General features: G+C 43.4%; 1 protein-coding gene across 3 annotated transcripts in view; it reads right to left on the bottom strand.

The window, feature by feature from the left end:
- Positions 1 to 23,886, bottom strand: part of LOC309548607 (uncharacterized protein) — a 33,630-nt gene that overhangs the window by 5,562 nt on the left and 4,182 nt on the right. For 2 of the 3 annotated variants that reach the window (XM_082248581.1, XM_082248582.1), the window contains exons 2-4: positions 14,890 to 14,955; positions 11,192 to 11,321; positions 5,455 to 5,606 (exon numbers count right to left, since the gene is read on the bottom strand). In XM_082248581.1, the coding sequence (XP_082104707.1) occupies positions 5,455 to 5,606; positions 11,192 to 11,321; positions 14,890 to 14,955 (348 nt within the window). The remainder of the gene's footprint in view (positions 1 to 5,454; positions 5,607 to 11,191; positions 11,322 to 14,889; positions 14,956 to 23,886) is intronic. The other variant, XM_082248583.1, reaches the window with a different exon arrangement.

Below are 23,886 nucleotides of genomic sequence, written 5' to 3'. Positions count from 1 at the left end.
TTTATAACATTAAATGCTTGTGGAACGAATCATCTGAGTTTCAATGCTTTCCTATGGGAAAACTTGCTTTGATATACGAGTGTTTTGGATTACAAGCAAGCTGTTGGAACCAATTATACTCGTAAACCAAGGTTCCACTGTACATGATACAGATCCAATCACATAGTAAAAAACGAATATGCGCATAAAAAAAAATCACAATTTCTGTCTGTACAGCAAAGGTTCCAACTCCAAGAATAATTCCAACCAACATAAATGGTCGATGGATACACAAACACAAACAAATCAAGAACATAATTACTAAACATTAGGCGGTCCTCACAAACCATAACATTTTGGGCCCGCTTTTACCAAATATACCTAATGTAATTTATAGAGGGGTTCCATCTTTACAGCTCAAGGTGGCCCCGAATGTACTTGACACCCCGAAGAAGCCATCCTTCTTTTATGACCTGAAGGGATATTACCCCTGCAGAAAGTGTTCGGTTTGCCAACTTAATCAATTTATGGGTAGAAAAATTTACAGCTTCACCTCCACAACTACAAATCCTTCATCACCTGTGCTTCCAAAAACGTTGTCTACCTCATTTGTTGCGCTTGCTGCAAACAATATGTAGGGAGGACTAGCCGCTCCTTTTCAGTAAGGGTTAATGAGCATATTAAAAATATCAGAAAAGGGATGTGGGAGTATAGTGTTCTGAAGCACTATGTGTACTGGCATAATAGAGATCCTAGGGGAACCCTCTTTATCGCAAAAGATAAATATGAAGCACCATTGAGGGGTGGATCTATAAAAAGGAGGTGTCTACTAAATAGAAACCCGATGGATTTACGAACTTAAGTCTTATAGTCCATTTGGCATGAACATTGAGTGTGAACCCACTTTTGTCCATTATTTGAGCCCTTTAAGTGATGTGTGATTATATTTAGTTTTCTTGTGTGTATGTATTTTCAATATTTTGTGTCAGTGTTCAACAAGAGTATTTTCCCCTATTTTTTTAACATTCATTCATTATTTTCAATACTCACTCAATATTTTTTTCTAATATTTTTCCAGTACTTTTCTATGTTATTTTTTTAATAACAATATTTTAAAACATTTTTGTCCTTTTTTTCCATTTTTCACATTTATAATTTTTTTTTTTCATATTTTTTCCATGTTTTACACACTTTCTTGGGTCCTTATGGACTCTATGGTCATACAATTATATTTTACATTTACAAAGATTTTTATTGATTTTAATTCAATGCCATACTTTTTTGCGATCGGTAGATCTGTATCGGCTGGGCGATTATTCATCAAAGGCCAGTTATTGGCTCTTGGCCAATAGTGTGGCCTGATAAGCGGTGTCCCACACTCGCCTAACTCGGAAGTTAGGCTTGGTTCATGCTGAGCTGGTTGGATCACTTCCTTTCATTCCTATGTATAAACTCCCTGAGGTTGCTTTACATGAGGATCCACCGGCCATTTTGATCTGAAAATGAGGCTTGGTTGTCTCTATATCCTGTCGAGTGGCCATTTTAACCCTGGTACTTCCTGTCGGGCAGTCATCTTTAATCGAAAACGAGGACTGGCCTACGGAGTCAGCCATTTTTAACCATGGGATTATCCATTCATTTTTTATTATTAAATTATGAAATGGTTACCTTCCTTTTTGAATATATTATAAATAAGCGTGGGGTGGTGCGGTGTAGATACCCCAGATGACATCCTATGTGACTAAACATGCCTACGCATGCGACACTGCCACGCTTTCTTGGAGATGGAACCTTTGCTGTGCAGATGGAAATTGTGAGTAGAATCTGTATCATGTATGCCATGCTTTGCTACGCTTTCCGCCATGCAGATGGTCGGTACCAACTGCACGGCGGAAGTTGTTTATGTCCGCAGTCCCAAGAGGCTAGTGGGGCCGTCTCCAATAGTCTCACTACAGGTGGAAGGCATTTACACTAAGGCACTACTAGATACTGGAGCCCAAATAAGTTTGCTATACAGAGACTTTTACAATAAATATCTGAAGCATATTCCATTGTGCAAGCTAGAGGAGCTGGAAAATTGGGGCCTAGGATCCCAGAAATTTCCTTATGATGGGTACATAACAGTGAAGATTGCTTTCAACCCATCAGCAGAGGAGAAGGTGGAAGTTTTTGACACTTTGGCAGTAGTGTGTCCTTGACCTCCTGGAGCGAAGCAGAACTCCCTAATCATTGGGACGAATACCGACTTGGTGAGGAGAATGCTTACCCCTTTAGCATTGCTGAAGAAGTGCATCCCCAACTAAGGAGGGCTTTCCAGCGAGTGATTCAAGAGCAGAAGGCCCCTGCCGAGGGCGTAGGGAAGTTGTGGCGGCTGGACACTCCTGAGCAGGTGTTGCAGCCAGGTGAAAGGACGTGTATGAAAGCCACCGTTAAGCTGTCCTGGAATCAAAACACATTCTGATAGTCCCATTTTTTTTCCGGAACACCACAATAGGAGAAGCGTATGTACTACTGGACTCTTGGATGACACCAGACTTCTTTAGTTCAGCCAGTTGTTCTCTGAGATCTTCCAGATCACTCAACGGTATTCGCCTGGCCGTTTAATGAAAAGGTTTATCCTCACTCAGCCGGAAGCCTCAGCAGTGAGAGAACAAAGGAATAAGAAAAATTTTGATCTGAAAGTGAGAATACAAGATCTACAGCCTGGTAATCGAGTCTTGTTGAGAAATCTGGGTGTGCCAGGGAAGCATAAATTAGCTGACCGGTGGCGCTCACAACCCTTTGTCATCTGCAAGAAACTGCCAGGCCTGCCTGTGTACCAGATCCATCCAGAGAGGAAGGTTGGGCCCGTAATAACCTGTCATAGGAATCACTTATTGCCTATCTCTGATGCCATTAGTGTGCCAGCTGTGTCTGATGAGAGTGCTCCCAGGACTCCCACTTTAAGGTCTGTGACACAGTGGGCGTCCAAGTTTTCAAGCCAGCAAGAAGAGGGGAAGACAGTGAAGATGAAGTAATCTTTGATTGGTGATGGCCTTCCCCAGGAGAGGATGCAACTAGGAGAAGTCATACCCCTATAGGGGATTGGCCATTGTTGCCGTTACCTGAAAGGGAGAGATCTCAAGTGAAAGACTTACAGCAACCTCAGCATTCAAAGAGTCCAGTTGTGATAGTGGATGGGGAGATTCAGGAGACTGAGAGGGATGAGCATTTGAGTACACCAGGGTGTGAAGAAATTCCAGTTGCTCCTTCATCTTTTAATCCTGGACTGTTAATTGCCGATGAACCTGTAGAGGATGTGGAGACTCCTATGGTGGATGAGGATCTAATGTCACCTCCAGCAAGAGACTTGGGAAATACTTTTGAAAAATCAAGGGAGCCACAGCCAACGTGTAGTTGATGGGGGCATGAGTCTTAACTTGAGCTGAGTGGAAAAATGCCCTCGAGGCTCAGAAGAGAGATCCATCCTCCAAAAAGACTTACTTACAATGCTCTGGGAGAAAGCTCGGATGAGCGTATCATAACTACTCAATGCCCTAGTCAAGTATTGACCTCTTCCACTGAAGTTTTGGTGGAAGATGACCCTGTTCCACCGCTGACACTATTAGGTGGGCCACTAATTTGTTACTGGCCTGTTGTGAGAATGACCCAGTTTTTTCTAATATTTTGCACAATCAGTTATTTGAAAGTTCTTGTATTGATCAGCTGTCAACTGTTCTAAATTCTACTCATAATTGTTGTTAGTTCATTTTATTAAGTTACTGTGCAATTTATTCTCATAAGAGAATTCCTCCATCTTTGGGGACCAAAGGATTTCAAGTGGGGGGATGTAGCTGGGCTGGAATTACTGTGCATTTGTATTTGGTTTGCTGTCTGGACAATGTTAGGATGCCCCTTTAAGAGTTTTATAAGTAGAATTGGCTTCTCCCCAGGAGTGGTCGAGTTGGACTATGGAGGATGTAGTCTAAAAAAGAGCGTAAACCATGAGACGGATGACTGATTTAACCACACTCCCAGGGAGCTTTGAGGACCAGCAGGAGATCATGGGAGAAGGTATATACTTGGGGCGTGGCCAAGTGCAGGCTCTTTTGGTTCTGGGACTCGTGGAGTGCGGATCGGAGAAGGAGAGCTGGAGAAGGATTGACGGAGACGGAGGCCTGAGAGTGTGGCCTAGAGTGAGGAGAGCCGGTCCTCAGCGGAGTGGATGACGGAAGTCCTGTGGAAGTGAATGGTCCAGAGTGAGAGCTGAAAGGACAGCGAGCAGCGCTGAAAGAGCAGCCTGGTATGGCACATGCTGAGAGTCTCCCTGTGATACAGCATCAGGAGGAGAGGTTCTGTTGTTGGAAGAAGAGTCACTCGTTGACACTGACGTTTCACAAAAGTGCCTGGTGACCTTTTGGAATCGCAAGTATACGTTTGCACACAGAATATACTGACAGCAGTTAGGATCTTAGTAACATCTTTATCCTTGGATTACAAATATCACGTGAAGAGTGATAAAGAGCTCCAACTGCCGGTGAAGAAGTGCAAGGCCTTGCTAGCATAGAGACTACACTTTTGTTAGTTCTTAAAGGGGGTTCCCAGTTACAGAATATAACCCTGCCAGTTGATTTAGACTGAATACTAAACTGAGCAGGTAGAAACAGATTACAGTTTGAAGGTACTGTATCTGAGTTATAGTATTACAGTTACAATTATAATACATTACTGTCACTCTCACCTAGCATATATGTATATTGTTTGAGTGTTGCATATTTGCTGGTTTCTCTCTATTTTTGAGATTTAGAAGGGTGACACCACACTAAACATCACATAAGTATTTGGTGTTTCTTATTTTTATGCCTGCTTTACTCATTTTATTCCATTATTCCAGTAAATGGTTAAACTGGTATCTTTGTGTTGAGCGTAACTTTGCATCACTTCACAGAAAATGACTGAACCTGTAGTACCAAGCGGGTTGGATATTTTTCAGGGTCCTGGGAGGGCAGAGGATGTTCCACTAACCAGCAGCCCCCAGGGGGATCGTGCTACACATGTATTTACTAACTGGAAAATTTACAAACAGGAAGTGAGTGGAAAGCCTGGGAAATTACCGTAATTTGTTGGGGACCCCTAGATAAACAGAATTAGGGTCCCCATTGGAAGATTACCCCTCTATTACTTTTCTGGGGACAAACCAAAATTTGGGATTTTCTCTATTTTCACTTCCAATATAAATGGTACATTTAGAGAGGGGGAATCTCCCTAGCGGGGGCACAGACGGCAATAAAAGCCTGACAAGCATTCTAATCCCTCTGCATTCCAAAAACAAATCCAAAACTAAATAAAAAGTGTTGCCTTCAGTTATACTTCAAGTACCTTAAAAAGCAAGCAATATTCCTTTAAGGAGAACAACGTTTTTGTTTTATCTTAACCCACTCACTTAAGATGGGAAGTCACACAGTCTGATCAGAATACATTCAATGGTATACAAACCTGTTGTTAATGAGGTAAAATAAAGAGTGGATGTGTCATTTCCACTTACAGTCATCAATACACAAGTGATGGGAATGTTGTAAAATTCTGCAGCAATTTTGTATAAATGAAGGACTAAACTTATGTAAGTGGAATTTCCTTTTTTGGTTACCCTGCAATGTGAAATATCAGAGAATTACAGAAATAAATAGCACTTTAGATGGGTAATTTTACAGGGCTTACATGACTAATTCTCATATTTGTTATATCTTGTATTATTTATTCCCAAAATGCTTCTTTAGTATAGCAAACATTATTAAAACTGCTAAAATATTATTGGTATTAGTTTTTCTATCAATGTTAATACCATTATTTTTATATATCACAGAACATATAATATTTAGGTTCCATTCACACTGGAGCTGAGCATCTTTAGTAATTTTTCAGCTTTCTTTTGGAGTGTTTGTGCAGGCAAATTTGCTCATTTTGATGTGTTTCAGACTTTTCTAGTATTTTTATTTTTTATTTTTACCCAATGGAAAGCTGGTTACTATGCAAGGAATTGTGTGAAAAATGCACAAAACTAAAAACTGTGGAGGCCCTGGATCACCCACTACCTGCCTCCAGACTTTGATGACTTTCTCCTGTTGCCATGATAGTCAAGTGCTAACCTTTCCTACAATGACTAAATACGACCTGCCTGTTACACTGGCCATGGTCCTCTCTAGGGACCTGCTTCCCATTGGCCTTCCCTTCTCTGTATCCCCCCTCTTTTCTTTTCCACCCTGATGCTCTTCGGCCCTCCTTGCCTTCTTTCTGTCTCCTCTTTTGCAGACTAACCTTCTCACTACTGCCTTTTACTTCATTCTTATCTAAGCTACGGTGCAACCTTACTGTATTTAGCCTGGACATAGCTAGACCACAGACCCCCCCCCCCTCCTTTTTGTGGGACTAATAGGATGAGCTGAACTGGGTACCACTCCCCCGGTATCTCCCTGAGGCACTTTTAGAGAATATACCAGGGCAGGACACCAAAATGCATCCCTAACATCTCATGCCAAGACTCCTGTCCTAACCAGTTATTGAGTATGTACCACTCAACCGGTTTACTTGATGTTGCGGTATATACCATTCCTAGACAGTAAGTCTACTCTAACCCCCTCTGTTTGAGGTTTGCATTTTCCTGTCACAAGTGTTATTACCTTACATATGAATGGTGGCTTCACATTTGATGTTTACCATAGTAAGATATCTGTTGACAGCTTGTATTGTGTACTTTTTTTTTCTTGTCTTGGATTTTCGCCTTGTACTCTGATATACTTTAATAAAACATTTGAACAAGAAAAATGCTAAACACTTTTATGTGTTTTTCAGGTGCTCCCTTTAAAATCTTTTGAAGCCAAAATGCATCTCCCCCCCTAAACATTCTCAGATGCCAAAGCAAAGTTAGGACTCATGAGCATAAATGTTCCAAGTCAGTGGCTCTGAAAGTATTAAAACCATGATATTAGCATAATCTGATCAGTTGGCATTTTCATAACAGACATTTATGGGACTGTCAGTAGTGTCAGTCGTATGGTCCTACCTCCGCCACCCCTGCCTAGCCACTCTCGATGGTGTTTGTGTCCTCAATGCTGAGCAATTGGGACAACATCTATTCCAATTGGCTGGGGCGGAAGGTCTGTGCTGGCTGTCCTTGTTGCAAGGCAGTGAGTTGTGCCAGCTACTGTACCTAGCTTTCCTCCTCCTTTGCATTGTCATTCAGCCACACACCCCTCTGGCTGCCCTGCCCTGATTGGCTGCACTGCTCTTGCACCTATTTAGGCATCACAAGCCCAGGGGTTTTGGGCTTGTGATAGTGTTCCTGCTTCCTGGCTTCCCACCTGTATCCCTGTTAGTTCCTGCCCTGTCTACTTCTTGGATTCCATATTGCTGACCCCTGCTCGGATTACTGCCTATTCTTCCCCAAAAACAGTCCTGGGTGAGGACATCAATGGATCCCTGGACAGGTAAGTGTCTGTTTATTAAAAGTCAGCAGCTACAGTTTTTGTAGATGCTGACTTCCTTCATTTATGGAAATCTGAGGGAAGCTCCTTCCTAAAGTGGTTGTAAACCCCTACATTTACCCAGTGAAGTGGCTAGCCTCAGATAATACAGAGATGAAAAAAAAATCCTCCTACAAGTTGTTTTTATCTGCAGTAATCTGTCCTGTACAGCCTTCTACAACACAAATATGAAAGGATTTTTCTCAGCAGCAGGAAGCAAGGATCTGATGTCACACACACTGCAGAGCTAGAGCACAGAGCTGGTTAGAAAAAAACTACACACATCCTCTTCACAAGGCTCAGAGAAACAGAGCTGAGGGCAGTTGTGTATTTAGCTTTTGTGCTTCCCTAGGCCTGACTAAACTTGTGCAACCCCTAATTTAAATATGACCCACCCCTTCCTGTCAAGGTCATGCCCCTTCCCATTTAAGATCCGCCCTGCTATCTGCAAACCACATTCCGTCCTCTTTAGGCCCCACCTTTTGTAACATGCATGGGGAGCCTTAAGCTGGCCATATTCTATACAATCTGATTGTACAATCTCCTTTTGAGCTACCATCAAATGTGTAGTACAAGATACAGAGTGAATGTATGTTTAGCTTAGTCCTTATATTACATGGTTTTGGTAAACATAAAGGAGAATGTCCAATTTGATTTTCTTTAGTGTTGGGTCAGCTTTATGGAGATTGTTGGAGAAATGGAAGAGGGGATGGATGGATGGATGGATAGAGGGATTAATGGATGGGTGGATGGAAGTAGAGGTGAATGAACAGAAGAATGGATATATTTATGTATGGAGGAATGAATGGAAGGAGGGAAGGGTGGATGGGGGGACAGATGTATGGAGGATTGTAATGAGTGTAAGTAGCTGTCACGCACTGACCTGGTTTTCCCTGGACCAGCTTCTTGCCCCCCCTCCCCCCACTGCAAAAGTGGACTTTAGTGAACCCCTTTCGCACAGGGACCGGTAGTCCTTTCTGTGGGATGCTGCATCTCTTGGAGGCACACACCCGATCACTGTTGGATTCCCTTGCCTGTCTCTTCTGTCGGATGAGAAAGCTGGCTAAGGCCGCAGCCATAGTCGGTGTGGGGAAGGCTGCAGGAGTACTCCCTATACTCTTCTCTAGGATAATGGAGGGGAGAGGGATTAGGACTTTCCCATCACTCCCAGTCCTGGAAGATCCCAACAGGTCACCACAGGCTGGAAAACATATTGGAAGATTCAGCAGAGAGGGGTTGGTCACAGGGTATTATTCCTAGTAGGCAGAGGAGAGCCCATGTAATATGGCAGCACACCCCTAAACCAGGCATCCTACATGCTTCTCCTATGGGGGGACACATCCTGGGTCACCCAGATAGGAACCCCTTAAGATCCATGTCAGTGGTGTCAATGTCAGATGAGGAGGACTGATGGAGCCGGCCCCAGGTACAGAGAAGTGAGGTTCGTCCACTGTGTACACAGCACAGCCCTCCATTCCTCTGCTGTCCTTTGTTCTTAGCATGACATTAAAGCGTAAGTTCACTGGCCACCATCCCCTTCCCCTCAGTCCCCCTGTTCCAATGTCCTGTGATCCCCTGCTGTCAGGACGCCGCTTCACAAGTCAGAGGATTTGACTTGATCACCTAAATTTGTAAATCTCAGCAGAAGAGGCATTCTGATTGGTCAGCACCACCACATGGATGGCGTTGGCCAATCAGATTCTGTCTAGCCCATCCTGTCATTATGCGGACAGCCCCCTCAGCTCTGGTGACACACACAACAACCAGTAGTGAGGACATGCGGCCCGACGGATGGGTGTCATTCCTCTGGTGGATGTCACCTGGGTGTGGTCTGCACACCCCCCCCCCCCCCACACACACACACACCCCATAGCATTGATACTGCTTGTGCTACACTAAAAGTTTAGCGCAAGCCGGCAGGGACTATTTTTGTTTGGGAGCAGGCTGTTTTTTTAATGCGGGGGAGCTTTTTTGTCGCCCCCCCCTGTAAAGTGCCGCCCTAGGCGTAGTTGGCCTAGGTCAAGATACAGCGTTGGCTGAGGGTATGAGTCATCTGCTGCATTCTAGAGGGCGGGGAAGGCCGTTTCCCAGGAGGCTGAGGTTTCAGCTTAATCTCTTAGGAGTGAATCATGCAGATAGCAGAGAGAGGAAAAATCAGAGAGGAACTAGACTCAGTGCTTTGGATTCAGGATGGTACACTCTATAGTGTATAGTGCTTTGTTCATTTTTCATGTCTGAGATTTACAACAGTGAACAGTGGCTACTATAGGCAGAAGAAACACTTAACAGCTTTAGTTCCTGACTTGGGCATTGGGCTGTACAATACAGGAATAGTCTACATATTTCTCTTTGTATTGATTTCCTTTAAAGTAGAAAATATAAAATCAGTATAATATGCCATATGTGTACATTATCATTTCAAAAGCAGCATGGGTATAATGACCATACTGCACTGCACAGATGTGCACAAAGCCAAGCCTTTTGATGAACAGAGTTGTTTTTAAGGAGCATAGACATACCTTTCCTATAAACAAGCAAAAAATTGGGGGAGCAAACCCTGAACATGTATATCTAAAGCCAGTGCAGCTATGGACCAAGCAACATGTATATTAAAAAAGAATAGTGCACACATGCAAAAGAAATGACTATCAAATATGGAGACAATCCATAAATAAAAATGGGGATTTAGTCCCACCATATGGCCATATCGTGCTCAAGCCCACCACTGCGTCAAAGTACCCCATTATCAGTGGGTCCTACACTATCCATAAAAAAACCCTTTTTTATGGATAGTGTAGGACCCACTGATAATGGGGTAGTTTGACGCAGTGGTGGGCTTGAGCACGATATGGCCATATGGTGGGACTAAATCCCCATTTTTATTTATGGATTGTCTCCATATTTGATAGTCATTTCTTTTGCATGTGTGCGCTATTCTTTTTTAATATACCTTTCCTATAAGTGCCTATAAGATGTTCCATCAACCGTGGCAGGAGGTAGCAGGAGCATTGCCAGGGACAGGTCAGATCACTGGAACAGCAGATAGCAGCAGACCCAAGCCTGGGCAGGCAGCAGGCAGCAGATGCTCGACAAGAAGCTGATGCAGCAGGATGGGTACCCCTCAGGTGTAGCACAAGGGGACCAGGTAGCATGCAGGGTAGAGCTGGAGAATAACTAGATGCAAGATCAGGCAAGCCAAGTCAGCAACAGATGGTCAGATACAGGCATAAACGGAAGGCAGAGAATGGTCAGAGTACAAGCAAGGGTTGGCAACATAGAATCAGGCACATAACAGGAGACAAGAGCAAAGCCAGGGACAGACTAACATCAGGGCTGGAAGCGTTCAATCAAGGTCAAGGCAAGCCAAGTCAATAACAGGAGTCAAACCAGGAACGGTGGCAGGGACACAGATAATAGCTGCAGATTAGGCAGCACTGGCTTGTAGAATTGCTGCAGTCTAAATAGTGTTATTGGCGCCAACATTAGCGGTGTGGGTGCGCATTCGAGAATGCGCATTCACGCACGGTTATGCACAGGAAAATAGGCACCCGCACATCTGTGCCTGTGAACCCATAGACGCCTAGAGGCTTCAGCTGTACTAATGCTAGTGTCGTCCTGACAGACACTATTCCAACCCTGCGCCTTTACACCTAGTACCAAAAAGGCTAATTGACAGAAGTCACATTTATTTTTTAATTGACAGAAGTACTTACATAGGGCTGCTTTCATTGGCTTTATCATAATAGTCTGTAAAATTCCCATTGATAATCCAATAAATCATTGTAAATTCTTCAGAAATCATATCTCCAAGATCAGCAGAACAATTGAGTTCAACGTCTGAACCTTAACATTATAAAAAAAAAGAAAATGATAGAATTAATCTAATTTGATACTATGGGGAATATCTTTCTTAAAATAATCACTATTATTGTAAAGGAGCAGGAGCAAAACTCTAGACACTACCTGAACTGTCATTACTTGTCCTGCTGTGTGGTATGGTGAACAGCAGCATCTCTAAAAGTAAAACTTAGTCCTCACTTTACTTCATTTATTTCATCAAATAGCAGGACATGAAGTGCATAATTAAATAAAAACACCAGCTTATGCATTAGGCTTATCTGGTCTATAGCCATATAATTTCTAATCAAAACTTACAGCTTTAAGTTGTGAATGAGAATTCTATTAGGTACAAACCAGGGGCGTAACTACAGGGGTTGCAATTGCAACCGGGCTCTATGCTCCAGGGGCCTGTGTGGCTCCCCTGTACATGAATAGGAGAGGCGGCGGGGGCAGTATGTAGGGAAATCACTGTCTTCCTTTTTTCCTCCCGTAGCTGCGGGAGGAAATGGAGGAGATTGGTTCCTCTGTATGCTGCCCCGCCACTCCTCCTATCCAGTTCACTTGTGTTCTGCCGTCTCTGGGCCCCTGTGTGCTCCCCTGGTCCCCCCCCCCCCATTGTGCTCCCTTCCTACTCCTGACGACTACTGCTGAGGATGTGTCACAATAGAAAACCAGGCAGTGGTCAGTAAATATGTAATTCACCAGCTCCTTCCTTTTCTGAATGGACAGAGTCATAGTCAGGGACGATGTAAAAAAATAAAATAAAATGATAAATAATAATAATACAATTAAAATACCAAAAAATAAAAACTACTCACACTAGTGGGTAAACTTCCATGATCGCAAAGGTCACACTTGCGACCGGGCCCTGGCATTCCACCCCCGTGGGGAGGCCCCAGGATGGCAGGAAGGGGGCCCACTGCAGAACTTGTGAAAGGGTCCCACTGCGGGACCGTAATAAAGGACCACGCAACGAGAGTAAAGGGCCCCAGGATCAGTGGGAAGACCCCCGGACTTGAAGGGAAGGGCCCCGGCCAGGGTTCCAGGGGGCCCTTCATGGTTTCTTGCACCCTGAGAGCCCATTCACACTAGCGCGACTTGTGAGGCAACTTGTGTTGCCCCAGGTAGCTTGACATAACAAAAGCAATGTTAATCAATCAGTGCCGTCTTAATTGGCACTACTGAAGTTGCTCCGACTTCAGAAAAGGGTCCTGTACTACTTTGAGGCGACCTGTGATCCGACTGTCCCATATACTTCAATGGGAGTCGCCTCCTTATCTTAAAGAGGTTGTAAACTTGTTTAAAAATTTTTTTTTTTTTTTACAACCTGCAAAAGAAAGACATAATGAGCTAGTATGCATCGCATACTAGCTCATTATGAAATACTTACCTTAGAACGAGCCCCCGCCGTGCCGCTCTCTTACCTGTATGACGGGCGACATGACATGTCGCTCGTCTTCCGGGATCGCGGCATCCGGTCATCTGATTGGCCGGAGCCGCGGTGACGTCACTCCCACGCACGCGCGCGGGAGCCGACGGTCACGGCACGGGGCTCTGAAGGAACGGCACGATCAGCCGTTCCTTCAGAGCGCATGCGCCAGTGACGTCACTGGCTGCATTAAAGGTAAATATCTCCTAAACGGTACATGTTTAGGAGATATTTACAGTACCTATAGGTAAGCCTTATCATAGGCTTACCTATAGGTACAACTTCCTGAGGAGGGTTTACTTCCTCTTTAATTGACATGACTTGTTATCAGACTTTCCAGGGAGAAGAAAGAGATTAGCCAGGCATTCCCCACAGACAAAGTCGCCTGTCTCTTCAAAGTAGTGCACAAGTCTCTTCCAAGTCTCTTCCAAGTCTCTAAACAAGTCTCTAAACAAGTCTCTAAACAAGTCTCTAAACAAGTCTCTAAACAAGTCTCTAAACAAGTCTCTAAACAAGTCTCTAAACAAGTCTCTTCAAGTCACGGGGCGACTTTCTGGTAGTGGTAGTGTGAACCAGCACTGAAGGTTCTAGTTATGCCTCTGGTACAAACTATAGTTAGGTATTGAATTTACACATATAATCATGTTAGTGTATATATTGAATTACCTAGAAAAGAGAGAAATTTGGGGAAACATGATATATGTTTTTGTTCTGTCTTTTTATGAGTGGTTTATATTTGTAGTGTCTTTGGCATTTCTATTGCACTCCAGAAAATGTGTCTCTGATGGAGTGGGCATATAAGGTACACTCACCTGATGCTAGGTACAGCTATGACTTAAAGCAGAGTTCCTCCCAAAAGTGAAACTTCCGCTTATTGGCTTCCCCCCCTCTGGTGCCTCATTTGGCACATTTCAGGGGGGAGGGGGGAACGGGTACCACACTTCGCACATGCACAGTAGGGAACCAGCTGTGAAGCCGAAAGGCTTTACTGCCGGGATCCCTTACACTGAATGGCGGTGGCAGCACCCGAGAGCCAATACGAAAATCGGCTTCGGGTGCCGACATGACAACAGTATTTGTAGCTGCTGACTTTAATTTTTTTCCTGGGGGCGGAACTCCTCTTTAAGTGCCGGGTCACACTTGTGCGAATTCGCAGCCTGTTCCCGCATCGCAAACGCACATCTGGCAGTTCACACACCCCCAGTTTGATCGCATATTGCAGTGCGATCTGACAGTTCACACAGGATCGGATCGCACAAGTGTGAACCACTGTGCGATCCAATCCTGATGTGGCTGGAAAAAAGGGTCATGTGCGTGTTTGGTGCGGATACAGTGCAAATTCAGCCATACAAAGTGTATGGCTGAATTCGCATCCGCACCTCCGATCGCATGTAATGAAGGAGCAGTGCGCTCCGAATTACATGCGATCGGCGCACTCGCAGAAATGTGAACCGCCCTAAGTGATAATAACAATGGAAATCCCCCGCGCTTTGAAAACAATTAAAGAAAAACGTGAACAAATAATACATCAAATGCTGCTACTTAAAATAGTAAATACCAAAATAGGTTAAATACAAGCATATGAAATTCTCTCATACATGTGAATTCACAGTAGAGCAATAGTATCACCAAATCAAATCAGTGATCTTAATATGAATAATAGTAAAAAATTATAATTATATAGTATGAAAAACAAAAAGAAATAGTCCCATAACTGTCATCTTGAAAAATAATAATTCCAAACGGAAAGGATAGACCAAAGTGATATCCAGTTAAGACTGATCACCAAAAAACTCCACCAACGCTGTGTCATTTCCGACCCACTCCAATCAGATGGCAACTCACCCAATAAAAATGCCCCCCATTCTCATGGTTGGGCAAATGGGCTAGACAAATCAACTGATGGAAAATTCCTTAGTAAGCCAATCCACTTCTCCACCCCTCTTGCAGTAGAGGTATACATCTGTGAGTATACATAAAAGAGAAAGGCTCCACTAGTGTGATATTGTCAAACCTCAACGTTTTCATCCAGTCCACTCACATGTTAAAAACTTGTATTAAACGTTGTAATGCTCATGACATAGTCAATTGCTGTCAAAATAAAAAAAACATTTAACAAGACTTTTTTTTATGGGATCTTACCTGGTAGCACTGGAAGCATTGTATTTTGCTTTGGCTCAGTAATCCTGGGAAACATGTTTATACTGGCTGGAATAAAAATTACATTTCTGTTTTATAACAAATTCCCCGCACTGTAGAATAGGTATGTTAGTATATTTAAAAGGCAGATAGTGAAAACAATTTAGGATATTTCTACAGTATTTGTCTCATATTATAAAATGACACCCAGTCTCATCATCACTGATGGGTTATGGCAGGATTTGGTGATGGAACCAATGGCTGTCAGCATTTGGACTTGTGATGCTGCTATAAAGCACTCAATAATAGAGCTCCTTCAAAGCAAAGTATAACACAAATGCTTTCTCGTTGTGTTTTATATGGAGGTGCCATGATGTCAGCTGTGACATCAACAGCACTTCCTGTGATTCCATTAGCCATCTTTAAGATAACTTCTTACATAGCAACAAATTACTGTAGTAGTAATATATTGCCTTCTGATAACAGTGAACATAAGATCACTATTATAAGAAATCTTTTGGTACAGAAGAGCTGTAATAGTAGAATAAAGTAATAATAGATTAAAATATTTGTGAACCTTTAGCTCGTAAAACAACCCATTCAGTTTAAAATAGAAATGCAAGGCAAAATGTTTTTCTGTATGTGTGTATATATACATTTATATTATAAATACCTTTTTTTTTTCTTTTTTATTTATAAAATCACATAACTTCTGTTCTCAGCTGCATAAGGCCCCTTTTAAACAGGCATTCTGCTCAAGTCCGGCTGTCAGTTTTCCAGGCGGACCTGATCCTGATTCATCCCTATAGACCAGGAATCCTCAAACTACGGCCCTCCAGCTATTGCAAAACTACACATCCCATGAGGCATTGTAAAACTCTGACATTCACAGACATGACTAGGCATGATGGGAATTGTAGTTCCTGAACAACTGGAGGGCCATAGTTTGAAGACCCCTGCTATAGACAGTCTGGTGTAATAGGACTTGTGCCTGTTTACACTCGTTTACCCCTGGGTCTGATCAGGCCTGCTAATAAAAATGGTAGATTCTGTTTAAGCAGAGCAAATCGGAGGTAGCCGGGTGTAAGGCTCGGGTCACACTGATGCGATGCGGGAAGGCTGCGAATTCGCAGCCTGTTCCCGCATCGCACACGCACCCCCGGCAGTTCACACTGCCATATGCGATACGCTGGGGGTGTCAATGTAATCTTAACGACACCCCCAGTTTGATCGCATATCGCAGTGCGATCGTGCAGTTCGCACAGGATGGGATCGCACAAGTGTGAACCGCTGTGCGATCCGATCCTGATGCGGCTGCAAAAATGCCTCCTGTGCGTGTTTGCACCGGGTGCGATGCGAATTTAGCCATACAAACTGTATGGCTAAACTCGCACCGCACAGCTGATCGCATGTAATGTCGGAGCAGTGCGCTCCGACATTAGATGCGAACCCGGCACTCGCATTAGTGTGAACCGGGTCTAAACGGACAGCAGAGTTTGTTTACTCTCAGCCACCCATAGAGCATAGTGGACTCTGTCCATGTCCGCTCTGCAGATACTGGGTGGACTCAGATGTGTCATCTGCCTACTCTGCTGTGATGAGCAGGGGATCACCTCACAGATCTCCTGCTGATTGCAGTGGAATCCGCCCCATGTGAAAGAGCCTAATGGGCCATACACACTATAAGAGTTTCTGAAGACTTTTTCCTTTAGACTTACCAAAACCATATATTTGTATGCAATCTGGCAGGCCCTTGCACTACATAGAAAAGGTAAATCTGAAGGAAATCTAACCACAAAAGTTGGATAGTGTGTATCCAGCTTCAGAGGCTTGGAGAGGTGTGAGTAGAGACTGCAGGGGGTGCATGTAAGCAGGAAGCAGAGAAACAGCTATACACTGATCTTTTCAATGATTAGATTTGCAGAGGGGTGTTTCAGTACAAGTTTAACCATTGAAGGACAAGCACACTGTGCTCCTAGCACAGCTAGAAAACTGATCACGCTAGGATGGATGAACTTCCATGCCTGCTGTGGTCAGTATGAAATAGAAAAGCAGGTGGTATGGCAGGATCAGCAGGTATTTCACACAAAGGAAGCAATGCAGAGAGAGCAGGATACTTTTTAGCACAAGTACATGGTACAACAAATACATATGAGGAATAAAAAATGTTTAGGTAATATACTCTTTAATTAACCACTTAAGCCCCGGAAGAATATACCCCCTTTCTAACCAGGGGGTATTTTGCGATTCGGCACTGCGTGACTTTAACGGACAATTGCACGGTCGTGCGACGCTGTACCTAAACGAATTTGACATCCTTTTTTTCCCACAAACAGAGCTTTCTTTTGGTGGTATTCGATCACCTGTGCGATTTTTTGATCATGTGCTATAATCAAAAAAAGAGCGACAATTTTGCAAAAATATTAATATTTTTCACATTTTCACAAAAAAAAAATGTACAAATCAAATTTTTTAAATTTTTTGGCCAATTTGTTTTCTGCTACCTATGTTTGGTAAAAAAAATCACAATAAGCGTATTTTGATTGGTTTGCGCAAAAGTTATTGCGTTTACTAACTAAGGAAAAGATTTTTGTCATTTTTGTTGTTTTTTTTTTTAACGAGTAATGACGGTGATCTGCGTTTTTTTTTTGCGGGACTGCGACATTGTGGCGGACAGATCGGACCCTTGACTGACATTTTTGACACTTTTGGGGGTGCCAGTGACATTACTACAGTAATCAGTGCTATACATATGCACTGTTACTGTAAAAATGACACTGGCAGGGAAGGGGTTAACGTTATTAGAGATGCAGTGACTATGTGTGTCCCTAGGGGTGTGCGTCTTACTGTGCAGGGATGTGGCTGTGTGTGTAACAGCACAGATCAATGGTCCTACATAGCAGGACCGTTTGATCAGTGCTTTTACACAGGAAGAATGACAGGCGGCTTTGTTTACACTAGCCGCCTGCATTTCTCCCTTCACAGCGGACGATCGCGAGTGACCGGCGGACATTGGGTCCGCCAGTCACACGCACGGAGGTGTCCGTGAACGAGCCGAGGCAGAAGTGCGCCTCTGGCGGCGCGCGCCCACCCGCTGTTGGCTCCCAGGCTAGTGACATACCGGTACATCACTTTTCCTGGCCGGGGCTGACCGCCGCAGTATATGTACTTGCGGCGGTCGGCAACCGGTTAAATAAATTGTTTTTTTTTTCCCATGGGCATTCGTTGTTTAAATAAAATATACAGTAAATATAGTGTTTATTTATATCTCCCAGATCACTTTCTCCACTAAATGTACTTACTTTTTTATGCTTTTGGACACATTTACATCTAATCTGCCCCTGGACTCACAGAAATCTTTTTTTATCTAGACGCAAATAAACTGAATGTACTCAAACGGAATTAAACATACAGTGCAGTGTGAATTAAACAATTTAACCACTTTACCACTAGAGCATTTTGCTGTCTTACGTCTGGGCCACTTTTTGCGATTCGGCGCTGTGCGACTTTAACTGACAATTGCGCGGTCATGCGACGCCGTACCCAAACGAAATTGACGTCCTTTTTTCCCACAAACAGAGCTTTCTTTTGGTGGTATTTGATCACCTGTGTGATTTTTACTTTTTGCGCTATAAACAAAAAAAGAGCGTTTATTTTGAAAAAATAACAATATTTTTAACATTTTTTTATATGAAATTCCCCCCAAAAAAGATGTAAAAAACAATTTTTTTTAAAATTTTTGGCCAATTTGTTTTCTGCTACCCATGTTTGGTAAAAAAAAAATCGCAATAAGCGTATTTTGATTGGTTTGCGCAAAAGTTATTGCGTTTACTAACAAAGGGAAAGATTTATGTCATTTTTGGTTTTTTTTTTTAACGAGTAATGGCGGCGATCTGCGATTTTTTTTTTGCGGGACTGCGACATTGCGGCAGACAGATTGGACCCTTGACTGACATTTTTGACACTTTTGGGGGTACCAGTGACATTACTGCAGTAATCAGTGCTATAAATATGCACTGTTACTGTAAAAATGACACTGGCAGGGAAGGGGTTAATTTTATTGGAGAGGGAGGGGTTAATGTATGCCTGGTGCTTACTGACGTGTGGGGGGGGAGGTGACTGTGTGAGACAGGGACAGATCGGATGTCCAGCTATGCTGAACACTCCGATCTGTCACTCCCTGTCACTGAGGAGATCTGCCCGCTATCGCCGCTGCTCCTCCCCAGGCCCGACTCCCGCTGTGAATGAAAACAGCGGGAGCGTGCCTTCGGCGGCGCGCGAGCGCCGCCTACAGGGGAGGAGTCTGGCGACGTAGGTCTACGTCGTCAGACGGGATCGTACCACTTTGCCGCAGTACTATTCCAGTACTCAGCGGTAAAGTGGTTAAAATGATTACCTTAATTAATATATATTTATAAATGTCCTATAAACGCAAATAAACACATTGATGCCATTGCCCATGTGAGTGAAGTCCTAACAAATCAGTCAATAAATATTAAGCAAAAAATGCCCCGTCATTCTTCAATATCCAATTTCCAGCAATTCAATTGGATGCTCTGGATGACAGTTGCATTTCAGAATTTTAGCAATTGCAAGCCTGTAAAAATAGAGCTGTTGTGCTAATTTGTGTTCATCTTATCTTAATGTTCTGCTAATGATTTATGCAAACAGATTTGTTTTTTCTTTGCACACTGCAACAAATTTTGTAAAGGATAAAATGGTTCTCCTAAATTAAAGGGTCCATGCATACTAGCTTAAATAATGGCAGTTCTCGTGGCAGAATAAAATGATAATTTTGAACATTTACCAGCGTTTAGACATGTTTAGGTGCTGTGACAGGAAGTCAGCTAAATCTGGGAATGTAGTCACAGGAAGGAGATACATTTCCACCTGATTGAGAAGTCCATTAATTAATTTAGGGTGTTGGCTACAGAGCTAGCCAGCAGGAAGTTGAAAGGCCTTCACCTGTTCAGAATGAGGGAGTTAAGGCTCTATAATTTGTTCAGAGAAAGTCCTATTGTTTGCTGCCTCCAGAAGCTGTGTCCTGAAGCCATGTGGGCTGGGAGCAGGAGGACAGTCAGCGTGTGCCTCCCGACAGGATGTGTGGGCCTGGGAGAAGACCCCCCGGAGTGATGTGTGCCCGGGACGGTAACCAAGGGTGAAATCGTCTCAAAGGTGAGAAGACGAACTGTTGATGTGAAAGAAACAAAGGACTGTGTTGCCCTGTGAAGCTATTATAAAAGGACTATTGAGTGTCCGCTGTAGGACAAGGAAGTCTGCCCGACGGTAGGTTGGAGACAGACACTTAGGCAGGTTCCAGTTGTGAGAAGGTAGCCGCCCACAGAGGCAAGGATTTATTTTGTTTTATTTTATTTTGATGTTTTTGCTGCATGCACTTGTTTGAAGAATAAACCTGTTGTTTGCAAGCACTTTTGGGCTATTTCTCTGTGAAAACGCACCCCCCAAGGAGTCATCTACGCCTACCACCGAGCTAATCCCTTACATATGGTGGAGGTATGCAGTGGGCATAAGCAGAGATCCCTGCAAGGAAGTGCAAATGTTTGATGAACTTTATCTGGTGCATGAGATTGCACAATCTATGTGTGCAGGAGAGAAGATCCTGACAGAAAAAAATAAAAAGTGTTTTAAAGAGACAGCGGTCTCAAAATTATTTGATGAACTTTGTTGTGTCTGGTGCAAGTGACTGCACAAACTGTGTGTGCAGGAAAAGAGATCTTGCAAGAGAGAGAGAAAAACTACATGTGTTAAAGAGACAGTGGTCTGAAAAATTTTTGCTGGACTGTGAAAAATTTGTTTGTGGAGTTATTGAAGATGGGGCGTTCAAAACGCCTGAAGAATGCAAAGATAGATGAAATGAGAGACCGGATTCTATGGATGGAGGGGATGTTGCCGTCTGAACCAGCCCCATCCATGCCTAAAGAGAGTCTACTAAAGAGGAAGGTTGTTGTCCCTAGCAACACTGATGAAACTGCTATGGAGACGCAGTGTGCTCAGATGAAAAGTAAACTCAAAATGGAGGAGATGTTGAAACATCTGATTATATCAAATGCAGCTCAACAGCAAGCAAATGCAGCTCAACAGCAGGCAAATGCGGATTTTCAGCAGAGCTTTGCAGCTCAACAAAAGGCTCATCAAGAGAGCATGGCAGGCTGGAAACAGAGACGCCAGCAGCCAATGGAGGCCATCGGTTTGGAGGAAACCGAGTATGTGTGCAGGGCTGAGTTGGATGCCTTGCAACGGAAAATGGAAGAAAAGGAACAAGCCTTGGAATTGCTTAAAATGGAGCATAGAAACTTGCAGGAAACGAATGAACTACTCAAGTCTCATGTGTCACAGTGGGAAGAATCCACTGCTCTTCTTTTGGTCGAGTTGCAAAAACGCAGAGAGACTATAATGGAGAAAGATACCATCCTCATGGAAAAGGAAAGTGAAATTCAGACTTTGCAGAAGCAAAGTATGGTTGATATGTTGGAGTTGCGTAATCAGCTGAAAAAAAGTCTTCAGTGTTTGGAAGTTACAAAAATAGACCTGCAGGAGTCGCAGGAACAGAATGTTGCTCTGAAAGCGACATTGTCTCTCAGCGACAAAGAGAAAAGTGAAAGAGAGGCTAAATTACTGAGTACTGTGTATGAGCTCACTACTTTGAGCAATGTGGTAGATGAATGGCGTGCGGACTGTGAAAGTTGGAAAGGGGAAGCCCAACGTGTCCAGCAGCAGTTAAAGGAGAAAGAAGCCTGTGTGGCAGAATTACATTCTTATTCCCAGATGCTAGCCAATGAGGTGAAGGATCTTATGCAGGGAAAAGGAGATTGTGAACATAAGAGGGAAAAAGTAGAGGCACAGCTTCTGGAATCGCAAGTCAAGGTGTCAGAAGGTGACCGATTGTGTGCTAAGCTGTCAGAGAAGGCAAACCGACTGCAGGTTGAGTTGGACAATGTTACAAATCAGCTTTCTCAAGCAGACAGCAAATCTAGAGAAATTGCGGAGGATTTTTCTATCTTGGAATCGCAGCTGCAAGACACGCAGGAACTCTTACAGGAAGAGAGGTGTCAAAGGCTGAGTTTTAGCACAAAGCTCAAACAAATGGAAGATGAGAAAAATGGCTTCCTGGAACAATTAAAAGAGGAGGCGGAAGCAAAGAAAAACCTATCAGAGCAAGTCGCAACATTGCAAGCTCAGATAGCGGATATGAAAAAACGCATGGAAGAAAGCGTTGGTTCATTACAGTGTGTTGAAGATGTGAAAAAGAAGTTTGATCAGATGCTTGGTGAAGAGAAGACTGTGTCTGCAAAATATGCAGAAGAACGCGACCGTGCAAAAACGGAGGTGCGTGATAACGAGAGCAAAGCCCTGTTCTTGGCTCGCTCTTTGGAGGAAGCTCTAGAGTGTAAGGCTGAACTAGAAAGTGTTAAACAGCTGCGTACAGAAATGGAAGAATTGGTCAGCTCCAAGGATGATGTTGTGAAAAGCGTTCAGGAGCTAGAAAAGTCTAAGCGAGCCTTAGAACAGCAAGTAGAAGAGATGAAGATTCCGTTGCAGGAACTGGAAGAGGAATTCCAGGCAACAGAGGATCTGTCCCAAAGAGGGGATAGTGTGCCTGATGCAGTTTTTAAAAGGATCAGTGTTTTGGGGTCTGTCCTGAGTGAGCCTCAGAAATGTGACGACATGTGGCTTGAATCACCCCTTTGGAATAAACCGTTCCTTCAAAAACTTCAAGCATTGGAAAATGTATCATTAGAACTTCAGCAAACAAAGGAGCTGAGTAAGAAATGTGGTGATTTCTCAGTTCAGGCTGAAAACCTAGTGGAGAAAACTAAGGCTGTTGGTGAAAACATGAAGCAAATGAATAAGTGCCTTTCAGGGAGTGTTTCCAAAATGGAACTGGTGAAAGACGGGTGGCAGAAGTTTGATCGTGATCTTGAGATGCATTCCATGTGGAATTCAGATAGAGAAAAAGAACTAGGTGACCTTGAGCGGTCAAATAGTTCAGCAGAAAGTGCATTGAAGAAACCTGTAAAAGAATGTGTTGCAGTTCCATGCTTCTTCACTGATGCAGAGAGGAGGTCTATAATGGATACCACCCAGATCGCTGGGTTCAACTGTGTTGTTGCCTTTGACCCCTATGTTGGTGGAAGGAAAGTTGATGATGTTCTGGTTGGCTTCTTCTGTGAAGAGTTTGGCAAGAAATATAAACTGAATATCAAATCAAATAGTAGGCCTTTACTGCGACTCGCTCAGGAGGGCGAAAAGTTTAAGAAGTTGATGAGTGCAAATGCTTCAGATCTGCCTATGAATATGAAATGTTTGGTGAATGATATTGATATCTCTGGGAAAAGGAACAGGGGTCACTTTGAAGAAATGTGTGACAGCCTGTTGTCTCAATTGGAAAATCCTCTGCACAGCATCTTACAGCAAGCAAAGCTCAAGAAGGAAGATCATTCCCTTTTACAACAAAAAGTCAATGATTGTGTACAGATGTATGGAGAGGCAACTCAAGTCACAGAGGGATGTCAAGAGTCCCTACTTGGAACAAAGCTTAGTGAAGCAAAGGTTCTCAAAGTTTTGTGGAAAACATTTATGGATTGCAGAGAGAGGCGTCTTAAGAATGTTGAAGACATTAAGACTAGCCCAATTGAGTTGCCTATGGATCACGGTCCTCCATGGTGGATTGGACAGACGGTTATGAGGGACAAGCTGTCTGACATTTATGAGAAAGCTGTCAATGAAGATGACAGAAACGAGAAGGAGCAAAATGATGCCAAAAATGCAGTTGAAGAATGTGTATATGAGATGAGAGACAAACTGTGTGGCATTTATGAGAAATCTGTCAATGAAGATGACAAAACAGTTTCATCCGGAAGCTTGAGGATAATAGGAGGCTTATCAGTGAGTCAGCAGTGCCTGACACATGCGTGCCTGGAAATATGTGTCCCAACCCTAGGGTTGAAACAAGAGGGGGGGGTATGTGACAGGAAGTCA

The sequence above is a fragment of the Pelophylax lessonae genome (assembly GCF_965119305.1).
Source record: "Pelophylax lessonae genome assembly, chromosome: 2".
NCBI lineage: Eukaryota > Metazoa > Chordata > Amphibia > Anura > Ranidae > Pelophylax > Pelophylax lessonae.
This window is presented reverse-complemented; position numbering and strand designations above follow the sequence as displayed.